Here is a 14,024-nt window from a genome sequence, read left to right as displayed (position 1 = left end):
CGATTTTTTACTTTTTGCGCTATAAACAAAAAAAGAGCGAAAATTTCGAAAAAATAACAATATTTTTCACATTTTATTATATGAAATTCCCCCCCAAAAAATGTAAAAATCAAAATTTTTTAACATTTTAAGCCAATTTGTTTTCTGCTACATATTTTTGGTAAAAAAAAAATCGCAATAAGCGTATTTTGATTGGTTTGCGCAAAAGTTATTGCGTTTACTAACTAAGGGAAAGATTTATCTCATTTTTATTGTTTGTTTTTTAACGAGTAATGTCGGCTATCTGCGATTTTTTTTGCGGGACTGCGACATTGCCGCGGACAGATCGGACCCCTGATTGACATTTTTGACACTTTTGGGGGTACCAGTGACATTACTACAGTAATCAGTGCTATACATATGCACTGTTACTGTAAAAATGACACTGGCAGGGAAGGGGTTAATTTTATTAGCGATGAAGGGGTTAAGTGTGTCCCTAGGGGCGTGTTTCTAACTGTAAAGGGGCGTGGCTTTTGATGTAACCACAGAGACATATGATCCTACATAGCAGAATGGAGAATGACAGGCGGCTTTGTTTACATCAGCCGTCTTCCCTCTCCACAGGGAGATCGCGAGTGACCGGCGGACATCGGGTCCACCGGTCACACGCGCGGGGATGCAGGGGAACGAGCGGGGGTGGGAGCGCGCCTCCGGCTGCGCGCCCTCGCCCCCTGCAGGCTCCTGGGCGAGCGACGTAGTACTACGTCACTTTGCCCAGGAGGGGCTGACTGCCGCAGTAAATATACTGTGGGCGGTCGGCAAGTGGTTAATAGATTTCCTTGTGGTCACTGGAAATTAATGTTTGCCAAGTGCTACAACTTGTCCAGTCTAAAGGATTGTCACACATTCTACTTGCTGAGAGGTATAATCTCTCTTATATTTCCATACCTTCTCAGAGGAACCATTTCCACCATCCCACTCTGGAACCACAACGTGGATAACAATGTCACAGGAAAGGTTACAGCCATCGGTAACAAATATGGAGCCCTCTTCCACCTGTCTCCCCTGTCTCTCTGTTTTCAGAAGATCCTGGAGGTTGCCCCCAGCCTTCCTGAGCAAAGCCTTGGACACGGCTCCAGAACGGAGGCTTAGGTCTGTCCCCACGCTGTTCACAACTACATTGGTCTATGGAAAGAAGGCAGATCGTTACTGACAAGTCCAATTGGAATCATAGTTTAAAGGGATTACGGACTAAACATTCGCCAGGTAAAATCATGTAAAATGGTGGGTAAACGCCATGGAAATTGTTGACTTTTTAAAAATATTTGAACAGGCAGACATTAGATCTTCATTCAAACAATGAGTACAGAAAAAGGTGTTATACGTAAACAAATGACATATTTCACATGTTATATTCACTCTTATCATCTAAACAAGTGTAGGGATCGATATCTCTACTGTCTGTAATTGTAAATGACAGTACTTCTTACTGTCATAGAGTTATTTATGTACATTACTTCCTGTCCCTGCTAGCTCGGTCAGAAACCCCTGTTTTGAGGACTCTGATATTTTATAAAGGGGTGTTTCAAGAGTGTAGACTTAGAGAGAACTGAGGCACATGTCTTGTCCATGGAGTTGCTGCTGTTGTATTTTCACTGAGACCAGAAGAGACTATTATACACACTCACACATTCCATTGTTATATTGTTATTATGGGATGGGTATGTTAAGTGGATTGACTAAGAGGGAGGGGTTGTCCCTGAAGTGTTCATCTCCATGTGCTTTGTGTTTGAATAAACAGTTTGATTCTGGATGACTCCAAAACTTGTACTGTCGAGTTCTTGGGGTAACAATAGCAAGAATCACGGATCCCGTGTTCCAGAGCTTAGGAAGCAGGTTACTGGCGGAGATACCCAGTTGGTGGTGTCAGGATTCTGTCACATTGGTGGAAAGCGGTGGGATGCTTCCTGCAGTCTGGGACATCCAAACCTCCACCGGGATCAAAGATTGGGATAGCAGACTTTGGTCGACCCAACGGAGATATGGACCTGACATCAGAGTTCGAGGGGGTGCTGCGGATCGCCCTTTCAGTATACCCCAGGACGGTGTCTGTGGATCAATACCTGGAGCTCAGGCAGCAGATTCGGGTGGGGCTCTGGAGTGGCGCCCTCCAGCTTGCTGGTATATACCAGGGCAAGTGCTTTCCAACCCCAGGGGAATGGGCCAGTGATCAACGGAAGTTGCGGATGGCATTTCTGGGAGAGCGGCCCAAGGAGCAATGGGTATCTGAGTTGGACAGGCTGGTCCAGCAGGAGATAGAGCTGGACAATCAGTATCGGCCTCTGCAATGGCACGCAGAGCAGAAATATTTAGGAGAGACTTCAGAATGCTCTCCGGAGGGATATGACTTTGGTGGCCCTGGATTGCTGTGGGAGAGCCTTACAGATGCTTTTGTGTTTGGTGACGAAGGGGAACCTACCCTTGAGGACCTGCGAGAATACAGAGAGGCTATGCTCCTTCTCACAGGGGTCTCAGAGCTTGAACCTGATCTAGAACACTTGCTAAGGAAAGAACAGCATCTGGAAAGGGCATACAGGAAACTGCTAGAACATGTTCAGCAGCATGCCTATGAATCGGCAGTGGAAACTCCGGAGATTGCTGTTCCCAAAGCTGAAGTGCTGACAACAGGACAGAGCTCTGCTAGCCTCTGCCCAGCACCACTAACATCTTCTGGATTCCACAGACAGGAGATGGTGAATCCTGATCCCCAGACACCACCAGAGACCGGGCATTTAATAGACTTTTCTGTTGAGGAGGAACATCCCAGTGAGCCTCCTGCAGAAGAGCTGACTTCAGAGCATGGTGCTGTGGACCCCTGCATACAAGAATCGGTGGCCCTGGAGGATTTGTGCAAGGTCACCAATGTTTCACTTTACTTCCCAGTGGAACAGCTGGAAGCTGGGCAGAATGCTACTGGCCTCTGCCCACAACAATCACCTTTGCAGGAGCTCCAGGGTGAGAATGCGATCGGCACCTCACAACTGCAGCTTGAGCTGATATTAGTGGATGGGACTGCGGTATTCACTGACAGCAATTCAGCAGAAGAGCTGGCAACAGGGCAGAGTGCTGCTGGCCTCTGCCCCCAACTAATAGAAAATGGATTCCCTGTGGTAGTGGATGGGACTTCGGTTTCCACTTACACAACCCCAGAAAACGGTCTGGCATTGGGACAGGAGGATGTCAGCCTTGTTGTACAATCACTGGGGGATTTTCATACAGAAAAAGTATATGAGACTACAGTCTCCACCTGCATACCCCAGGGATGCTGGGTAGTCGGCCCAGATCCCCAACAGCATGATGGAGTGATCCCAGTCACCCTGTCCTCTCTCCAGCAGCTAAATGGACTCCAGGGAGAAGGACCAGTCCACAGTTCTCCCCAGCAGGGGATGTGTTCTACAAGAGAGGCAGAGGTTGGCTGGGTGAGTAACGATCTGTTCTGGACAATTTTTTAGGGGTACTGTGTGGGTGCAGTCATTGGGGGACTGGAACTATGGACTAACTTCAAAGTCAACCCGTTTGGGGTCTCCTTCTGTGTTAGTCTCCTGCCGAAAGGGGAGATATGTGACGTGAGACACTTTGGTTGGGGGGTTTTTGGAACCCCAATTGCTTTAGGGAGGTTGGGAGACTCCTTGTCCCGCATCCCCAGTCCCTCTTATGTGTAAGTCACCCTGTGTCTATAAGGGGCACAGGGTGACCAAGAACCCCAGTCAGGTCTGCTCTGCACTAATCACACTCTTGCTAGTGGGGGTGGGGGTTTGTTGTTGTTGAATACCTGCATTCCATTGTTATATTGTTATTATGGGATGGGTATGTTAAGTGGATTGACTAAGGTGGAGGGGTTGTCCCTGAAGTGTTCATCTCCATGTGCTTTGTGTTTGAATAAACAGTTTGATTCTGGATGACTCCAAAGCTTGTACTGTCGAGTTCTTGGGGTAACGATAGCAAGAATCACGGATCCCGTGTTCCAGAGCTTAGGAAGCAGGTTACTGGCGGAGATACCCAGTCGGTGGTGTCAGGATTCCGTCACAGGAGGGACTAAAGCGAAGAGTAGATAGGCTGACTCGTTACAGTACCACACCACAAATACTGCAGGTGAGCTGTCCCATTTCAGGCTAGTTGGACAACAATTGGAAACAGCAGTCACAGGGGTATTTTCCAACACAAAAACAGATACTGCATCATTCTCCTGCAACTGGACTTTGCTGCAACATTCACCTGGAGGTATCTCTAATAATAACTATATATGCCCAGCTTTGTACATTGGATGTATGTACAATCTCTTATTTAAAGCTTGTATTATTAATTCATAGAAAACAAAACCTTCCTGTGAATGGCTGAGCAGAGCTCAGCTTAACTCTATTTTGTTCAAGGAGTGGGATGGGAAGTCCCCGTCCCTGTTCTTGAACACAAAGCTGTATACTGTATATAGCTGAAGATACATACAGCTAATACAGATCACCCACTAAGCACACCTGTTAGTGAAGCAAATAGTTTGTTTGGGGCAGCTTGGTTTAAGGATATGAAGCTGAACACCAGGTATGGATTTTATTACATAGTTATATTAGTCCAGTTTGGATCAATGTAAGTATGCATATGCCATACCTGTGGGACCGCCGTGAAAGAGGAGAATTACTGCAGTCACTTCTGAAGTGGTGAAGTCACAATCTTCACCTCATCCAGTCAGGCAATGCTTTGCCTGTGCTGAGTAAATGACCCATATTGTAGCAGAGTAGCCACTTGGCCCAGCAGACAGCAGCATTCACTGTAGTATCAGTGACTACTACAGTATTTCTGTGCTTCCACAGGTATGACATTGTTGGAACAATGTTTAGGCAGCTGCAGTGTATTTTCTCCACTGCAGGTGACACTCATCTGCAGCAGCAATGAAGGCAGAGAAGGAAGTCGAGAGGAGCCTAGTTGCCCTATAGTTTCCTCAGTCATACGGAGACAGCATCTGATTTGATGTTGACGCCCCATGTGACTTTGATGGCCATCTTGGGTCAGGCAGTGTCTATTTAAGACCCCTAAATTTTGTGTGCATGTGGATAGGGACAGGTTTACTGTCTGTCAGGAACAGTGCTTAGTGTCAGGGAGAGGTTCCAGATGAGATGGGGATATGCAGGGACACGCCACCCTTCCTGGAAGCTTCTTCACTTGGGTACAGACCAGCCATGCTGAATTCCGCCCCTCGAGGCAGACGCTGTCAGCACACCTGAGACCTACTGCTACTACCCATCATTTATACATCCTGTGAATGTCCCCAGTTAGGTTGCCTTCCCACTGGGCCTGTTGTGTATTGCTGAACTTCAATTTCAATACAGTTCTATTTCTGCATCTGGACTGAGTGTTCTCTGCTGCCACACCATGTTGCACCTACCCACATTTGGCGGCAGTCGGCAGCATATGTGCCTTCTAGCAGTGGAGGAGTGGAAACCATCATGGCACCATTAGGATTGGCCTTGGCCCTGGTGCTTAGGTTAAATGGCTCCTGCCCGGCTAAACTATATCTGCCTCAGTCCACCTACTGAGGAACAAGTTTGGGGTGGGAATAAGTGAAATCACTCAGGATGGGGCCTCCTTGAAACAGGAAATGTTCACATTCAAAAAGGATTCAGCCCACTCTTCTAAAGGCAAGAATAATTGGGGAAGGACTTGGCGGAGGACCTGGGGATGTGGCCGTTTGGACATCTTGCCAAGAACTGTGGCCAGCCAGAATCCAAAAGTACCCACAGGCCGCTGTTAAACTAGTGGCTCCTGGGGGAAGAGGGACGGTCCCCAGGGCAGTCAGCACAAGGTCCCATCGAAGCAAAGTCCATGGTCACACTAAGTCCTGTAGTTACTGCCCTCATTAATGGACATGAGGTCCCATGCTTGATCGACAGGGGATCTGAGGTCACTGTCATGGAATAGGACTTCTACGCCCAGCAATTCAAGACGGGAGACCAGCTGGACCACTACTGGTTGTTCCTCAAAGTGGCTTATAACCTGCCCATCCTTTTAGAATGTGTCACCTGGGTGAAGATGACCAGGTGTTGGAGCGGGTAGGGGCTTTGGTGACCAGCAGCCCAGTAAGTTCTGCAGTACCTATCATTCTGGGCACGAACATGTTGAAGGACTTGAACTTACCTCACTTACTGACCAAATTTGAGCATTCAGGCCAATGTGCGAGGGGCTGTGGTCTGCAAGCTGTCTGACTCAACAGTATCCAGGCCTATAAGGCCTACCAGGGGGCAGTGAGGAAACAGCCTGGACAAGTGCAGATTGTCTGCACACCACCCCATATAAAAATTACTTTGGCATCCTTTCAAAGGTCACAGTAATGGTGGTACGCGGCAAAGACTCAGTGATGCCAGGGGAGTGGTTGGTTGCTCACACCTTATCCAAGGTCTACAAAGGGAAAATACTAGTGCAGCTCAACCTGGGGACCTCCCCGACTTCTCTCCCTAACCATGCCACTATAGCAGACCTCAACGTGGCACCCCAACACTATATCTCGGAGGCCCAACCAGGGGTGGAAGTCATTTGCTCCCCACAACAGCAGCCATAGCCTCCTTAGATGAATCACAATACAAACTACTGATGGAACAGCTGGCCACCCCCTTCTGGGACTATCATCTACCTCAGCAGCGGCTGCTTCACCAACTGCTAGATAAACACCTACTGCTCTTTGCCACCAGCCTGGAAGACTACAGTTGCCGTTGACCACCCAAGACACCCGCACAGGTGTGGTACCTCCACATTCCCCCATCCCTGCGCCAGGAGGTCAAGAACTTGCTCCATTACATGCTTCAGAGTGGGGTAATTTGGGAAAACCGTAGTCCATGGGACGACCTCATGGTCCTACTGTGAAAGAAGGACAGAAGCCTGTGATTTTGTGTGGACCAGGTATTTACCCATCTAGCACAGTATTAGTTGAAGCTTAAGCCTAGTAAGTGCCCCTTAATGCGACAGAAGATCCAGTACTTGGAACACATCGTGGAAGCTGGGGGGATTTGTCAAAGACTGTCGCTGAGTTATGCTCCTTGCTGGAACTGGTGGGATACAATCAGCAGTTAATCCCCAAGTTCACAAAAATTGTCACCCCTCTTACCCAGCCGCTGAGTGGCCATTCCACCCAAAAGAACAACCCAAAAAAAAAAGACTATCACACTCGATCCATTCCCAATGGAAAAGTCCCCAACAACAGGCCTTTGAAACGCTCAAACAGAAACTGGCTTTGGCATCTTTTCTGGCTTATGTGGACTGCTAGAAACCATTCCATGTGTATATGGATAGGAGATTACAGGCCCTGGGAATTGTCCTGGCCCACGTTCAGGATGGGTGCGAGTGAGTTATTGCTGAGAATCCCCATAATTACAGCTTAGTCTCACCATCCCTGAGAAGTTTGCAGAGTACCTCATAGGGCAAATATAGAGGTCTTCATAGACAACAACCCCCTTGCCTACATGGAAAAAGCTAAACTAGGGGCATTGCAGAAAAGATGGGTCACCCGAATGGCACGGTTCAAATACAAGATCCAGTACAAGCCCTGGAAGCTTAACGGACATACAGATGCTCTGTTTCGCTATTCAGTGGAACACCCAGGGGAGGCTGTTGACTCCAGCCAGGAGGATGTCGAGGTAGCCCCCATCCTACCTACAGCAGCCACATCATGAACCCTCAAGGAGCAAGGCACGGTCCTCCAGGCAGAATCCGCAGCGATCCACACCCGGGAGGAATGGGATCTGATCCAACAACAGGTCCCTAATCTCATTCAGGTGCAACACTTTCTCTTGTGGCGATGTAAGCTGTCCTCTCACGGGTGCAAGAAAAAGTCCAGCACAGTCAGAGTGATTCTGAGACAGTGGGACCAGCTTGAGATGTGGGAAAATGTGCTTTACCATCAAGCACATGCTCCTACCAAACAGCAGGACATACTACAGGTTATGGTCATCCAGTCACACATTCTTCAAATCTACCAAGTGCTACATGCTGCGTGTGGGCACTTCTGAACCAACCGAACCGAGTCCTTGGTCAGAAGGTACATCTTTTGCCCGTGGCTGGCAGACTGGGTCCAGAAGTCTTGTCGGGAGTGTGAATCCTGTTCCGTACATAAGGCCCCTCCTTAAGAGATGACATCCATGGCTATTACCACTTCAGATCCCTTTGAACTGGTCACCATAGACTTCTTGATAATATCCAGCTCCCCCTAAGCTCCCCTTTCATGTGTGGCTATTCGTATGTGGTTATTAAATGGCAACAACATTTCAAACAACATATTAAGATGTTTCCACAGGGATACCACAGTTTTGGCACATAATGTATATACTTACATTGGTCCAAGCTGGTACATTATAACTATAAAAAAATTGCCATATCTGGAATTTAACTTTAAGATTCAAAGTACCATAAACTTTTACTGAATTTATTAGGTGTGGCCCTCAGCAGACATAATGTGCCCCCCCCCCCTTGAAAATTCAGTCACAGTTTAGCCCACTGTTTTACCTGGGTTTGACATGCCTGATCTACTGCCTATATACGGCCATTTATTTCATACAGAGGTTATTACTTTTTTACCTTATATGTTTAATACGATGAGGAAACCTATACTGATTAGAACTTACCGTTGCATCTTCAATATTTCCTTGTTTTATATTGATGTTCAACCCTTCTTTGGTGGTCACCATTTGATCATTGGCTTTGTTCATTGTTTCCCCTTCCTTAGGAGTCGTCTTCTTCTTCTGCTTTTTCATGCCATGTTTGGGAAAAACCTTGACATGTTTTTCTTCAAACTCTTCATTCACAAATTCCATGACAGTCTTTAGAATACCTTCATCACTGTCCACAACATAGATGTTTTTGATAATGTTGGCTCCTTCTTGGTTTTCTGTGTATGATTTTATGGATTTTACAATGTTTTGAGCACACAGGTCCAAGGGACACCCAGAAGTAACAAAGTCACCAACAGAAAGTGCAACGGCGCTTTGAGCTTTATCTGCGTCTATCTCCAAGCTTTTGGTTATCACTTTCCGTAGAAGACGCTCACATTTTGAATTTCCTTTTTTATCCAATTTGGGTGCAAATGCAAGAATTACCTTCTTACACGGTAAATTACTCACATCTGTCATGACACACTCTCCTGGCTTCAGCTCCCCTTCCTTCTGAACAATGCGTTCACATTCTTTCTGAAGACTGGGTCCTGCTGCTTTCACCAAAGCCATTGCTGGTGCCCCAGTGGGTTCTAAATTCTTATTAGAGGCAATTATTATGGCATCAGCATTGTGTTGGCACAGATCCCCTTTATATATAGCAATTGTGGCTCCATTCTGGAGGCTGACTTGGCAATGGAGTTCATTTAGATTAGAAATTCTGTCATCTATCTCCTTCTGTAATTGTATCACACAGTTGTGTTTGTTCCATACTGTAGTAACATACATATCTTCATTTTCAATAAAGAATTTTTTGACCCCAGGTTTATCGATGTATAAGGTGTCAGAATTAATTTTGGAAATCATTTTTTTTATGCTGATATCTGCTTCCTCTACATAGAACTTTGGGCCAGACAAGGAGATGAAGTTCTGTTTCTTCATAACCTTCACATTATTATTATTATGTATTATTCCATTCCATTCCTGCACCTTTTTTTCCTCCATAAACTGCAACACTGCCAATGACTTCAGCTTGATGTCCTTCTCCACCATAGTGTTCTTCTCCACAAAGTCATGGATCTGCTGGCCGGTTTCTTCTGCAGGAGAAGATAGACCAGTGATCACCACCTCAGCTCCATCCCTCACAGGGAACTCCTCTAAAAAAACTTTCATCCCATCAGCATTAAACTTCTCCTTTAGGAAGCTCTTCAGATTTCCCCACTTCGGATTCTGAGTGACAATTTTATCCTCAACAGAAATCCGCTTACAGATCAATTCCTTCTTCAGAGCTTCTTCACCATTTCTCAGGTCCTTATCGGAGTAACCAGTTAACTTAATTGCATTATTCTCCACCTGAAAAGCAGCTTTTATGTTGTTTTTCATAAGAAGATTACATGACAATTCTCCATTGTCCACTTCCTTCAGAAACTTGATGATGTGTGGATCCAGGGGAACGGATTTGGACTTCAGGCTTTGCTTAGTATTGAGAATTTCACATTTGGCAGTGAGCACTTCATTTTTTGGCCCATAGAGTTTGATTGCCTTAGAAGTTCCATCATAACTAATCTTCACATGCGGAGAATCTTCCAGGATGCTTTTCTCCAGGCCATGTGATAACATTAATTTATAAGCTTCGGGTTCAAGAGGCACCTCATCCTCCACCCTGCTCAGCTGTCTAATGGTTTCTTCTACCAGTTTTCTGAATATTGGCTCAACCTTCATAACATCTTCTGAAATACCCACAATAAAAGCCTTCTCTGCAGCTAAGTCTGGTTTTATGAGAACTCTGTCATACGGTGACCTAGACATCTTTTCTTTGATGGCTTCCCACACTGGTGGCTTCAGGTCGCACTCTGCGGCTTTATACTTTGAAATAATAGCTTTAAACTTTTTGTGGATGTTATCGCTCCATGTTGGAACTATCTTTACCAAGGTTCGGAGATGACTGGAGAGGGTACTGGGCAAAGACAGTTTGATGACAGGAGTGGGGTGGTCTACATTCGGCCATGTGATATCACAGGAAACATCTGCCATTGCTTTTTCAACATTTTGCTTCATCTGTGCGTCCTTCAAAATAAATGCCAGTATATGTGGACTGATGGGAATTTCTACCCAATCAGGTTTTTCTATATGAGGGCAGTCCTTTCCATACAAGCAATGTCCAATGGATGGGTAATATGGGTACACGTATATTGCTTTATTATTTAGGATATGCCGCTTTGTCATCACCGTCTTTAGAACTGTATTAAAAGAAAAATAGTGCTTGTTAGTTAGAAGGTATGGGAGGGAGCAGAAAGCAGAGATACATCAGTTTGAATTCATGGCAACAAATGGAATATATTATTACTCTATAGTATAATTTTTGTAGTAAATAACCAGCTGCAAATAAAGAAGGTGGTATTGTAATGATTACACTTTTAGTAATATTTTGGAATAATAATATAAAGTCTAATACAGTAAAGCCTATTCATTTTCTATAAAGCTTTTACCATGGCAGCTCTGGTAGGTTAGATTACTATAGATTTAGGTGTGTTTTCCAGTGATCCAGTGATATATTGGAGAAGTTAAGAGAAACATATGCAGTACCCCTCTTAGGCCCAGGGGCAGGGAAAACATGCCTCCAATGCAAGAAGAGGGCTGACATTACCCCAGAGTGGACCCAAGCCCACAGTGGAGACAGTCACGACAATGATGGGTACCAATCACTTTCAACTTTTTTTAAGTTTTATTGCTCTAACTCACAGGCAGATATGGATAGAGTATAGGTCTCCTCAGGCAACAGGGCTCCAGACTTGATCAGATGTCTGATCAATCCAACAGAGTGCCAGAATCCTCTGAGAGAGTACGCCAATCCCCCTTCAGTAAGACTTTCATCCTCTGGATCTCCATCTTTTGTACTGTACCCCAGCTTGAGAGTTCTAAACTAGGCCTCAACCAGGCTCTTGCCTACCCAGCACAAATCACTGCACACCGAGAGAGATCACCAGCCCACTTTCCAAACATTAATATCACCAGCCTGCGCCACCAGCAATAAACCTCAATGTGGATGACAGAGAGGACAAAATGCTCATTAGTCCAAGATTGTTACTGCCTCCATGAATATTGCCCTGAGTGACAGTGACACCCAAAGGCAGCAGCAGGGAACAGTAAGAATCCTAAACCCAGGGTAAACCAAGAAACCAAGCGTAAAGACTATAAATTGGCCCAGACAAACCCAGGAGAGATACATTTACTAAGCACCTCTTACAACAGGGTGGCTACAAGTACAGTAGAACCTTGGCCTGTCATTAAAAGAATGTATTCAGACTTCCGGTTCCGGCGCTGCATGGAGAGGAGCTAGGAGACTTCAGCTCCCGCCACGCTCCTCCTAATACAGCCTCCAGTTCTGCCTGCTTCTGAGGTAACCCCTCTATCCTCACCCCCCCCCCCCCATGCCTGGAAAACATAAATTGATCGTTTTGTGGAGCAATTTGCGGTCCGAGCGGCCCTCGCTCCCCCCTCCAGCATAGGGGACACAGCACATGCTGCAGCCAATATGGCAGCCGCTCCCTCTCCTGAGATTTTACATGCACACGCACCTGCTCCTCCTTCAGCAGCCCCATCAACCAGACAATCAGCCTCTCCTGCAAGCATAGCCCAAGCTGTGGTAGATTTCCTGACCCCCATGGTCAACGAGGCGGTTGATCAAGCAGTCCTTAAAGGGCTAGAAAACCTCCATAAGGAAATACAACTCCAACAGAGGAGCAGATCTCCTTCATGGAAGCTGAAGCTGCTGCTGCTACCTCTGCTGCTTTCGCTAGGCTATCAGTTGTGCAATAGCAACTCCAGGAAAAAATCGATGACTTGGAAAATCGGTCGAGATGCAATAACTTGCGCATCATTGGGCTTCCAGAATATTACTCCTCCTGCACTCTCCATACTATCTGTTCCATCACGATCTCGGGAAAAGCTGGGTTTGCATACCCACTGTATGGTAGAAAGGGCACACCGAATTGGACAGCCATCAGAATCGCCAACAAGCCACGTCCAGTAATTGTCAGATACCTTTACGACACGGATAACAGATAAGCACGATATACTTCAGAAATTCCGCAACTTATCTGTCGACAAGCACCCTCTACTACTTTTTGCTGACTACTCAATCTAAGTCATGCACTAATGCAAGGCCTTCTCAGCGGTCTGCTCCTCTCTACATATGACCACATCAAATTTACCCTGGCCTACCCAGCCATTTTTCACATTCAGCTTGCCTCGGGCAAGTGCATCACCTTTCCCTTCCCGTCAGAATTTGAACAATATCTTAACACTGCTCAGCCTTCAGCCCTCAGCCATGGAACAGGAAACCACTTCCACTTCATCTGAGCCTGCCTCTCCTAAGAGATCCTCCCAAAACCAACATAGCCCTCAGAAGCCTCCATGCAAGAGAGTACGCCTCCCAGATGCTCGTGGTACACGCCACAAATCTCCAGCTCATGCAATCTTGCACACCCTAATCTTTTTGCCCTAATACCTGATTGGTTAGGACCTGGTTTTTCGTCTGACAGTTTGATCTGTCCACAATGACTGTAATGCTTTAGCATACGAGACTTTGGTAACAACTGTCCCTAGTGGACCCCTGGCTCCCCTCTTCATCCATCATCCCACCTTACATTTTCCCCTACTAATTTCCCCCCACCCTACCTTCCCCCACTTCCTATCCCTCTCCCCCTGTTCCCCTACCCCGATTATCCCCTTGGAGACACCTGCTCCCCTAGGAGGAGCACCAACTGGCGGGGGTATTACGAGTGGTGACTCCATAAGGAAAAAAGAGAAGTCCTTCAAATGTTTTTGGAGGTTCATCCTCCCAAATTATATTATTTATGGTATATGGCTATTTAACTGTTTTACTGTTTATTTACTTCTAGGATTCTACCAGAGCATAAGTGGCTCCGGATCCGACGGGCGATGACTGCAATGGCTTTACCCCAGGGTCGGGATGACTTACTTCCACTTTCTTCTTCAGCCATGGCTCCTATGGATGCTGGAAGTCACCTAAAGGTTTTCTCCTGGAATGTCAAGGAGTTGCCCTCCCCACAAAAGCGCATGCAGATTTTAAGACACCTCAAACGCCTCCAGGCTGATGTAGCTCTCCTCCAAAGAGATGCATCTGGCTTCAGACGACCTTTCCAGACTAGGGAAATTATGGGTGGGTAAAGTTTACGGTTCACCAGCTGTGGGTTGGAGGGGCGGGGTAGCTATTCTACGGCACAAACAGCTCCAATACACAATACATTCCATTGATACTGACTTAGCGGGTCGCAGAATTACTCTTTACCTTACACTTGCCTCCTCGCTATCTTGAATGCCTTTTTTTGGGAC

General features: G+C 46.3%; 1 protein-coding gene across 3 annotated transcripts in view; it reads right to left on the bottom strand.

The window, feature by feature from the left end:
- LOC309557592 (protein mono-ADP-ribosyltransferase PARP14-like) overlaps positions 1-14,024 on the bottom strand; it is a 247,325-nt gene that overhangs the window by 208,294 nt on the left and 25,007 nt on the right. For all 3 annotated transcript variants that reach the window (XM_082260385.1, XM_082260386.1, XM_082260387.1), the window contains exons 7-8: positions 8,643-10,906; positions 928-1,164 (exon numbers count right to left, since the gene is read on the bottom strand). In XM_082260385.1, the coding sequence (XP_082116511.1) occupies positions 928-1,164; positions 8,643-10,906 (2,501 nt within the window). The remainder of the gene's footprint in view (positions 1-927; positions 1,165-8,642; positions 10,907-14,024) is intronic.

The sequence above is a fragment of the Pelophylax lessonae genome (genome assembly GCF_965119305.1).
Source record: "Pelophylax lessonae genome assembly, chromosome: 6".
NCBI classification, from domain to species: Eukaryota; Metazoa; Chordata; class Amphibia; order Anura; family Ranidae; genus Pelophylax; species Pelophylax lessonae.
Note: the sequence above shows the minus strand (reverse complement) of the source record. Positions and strands in the feature narration are given on the sequence as shown.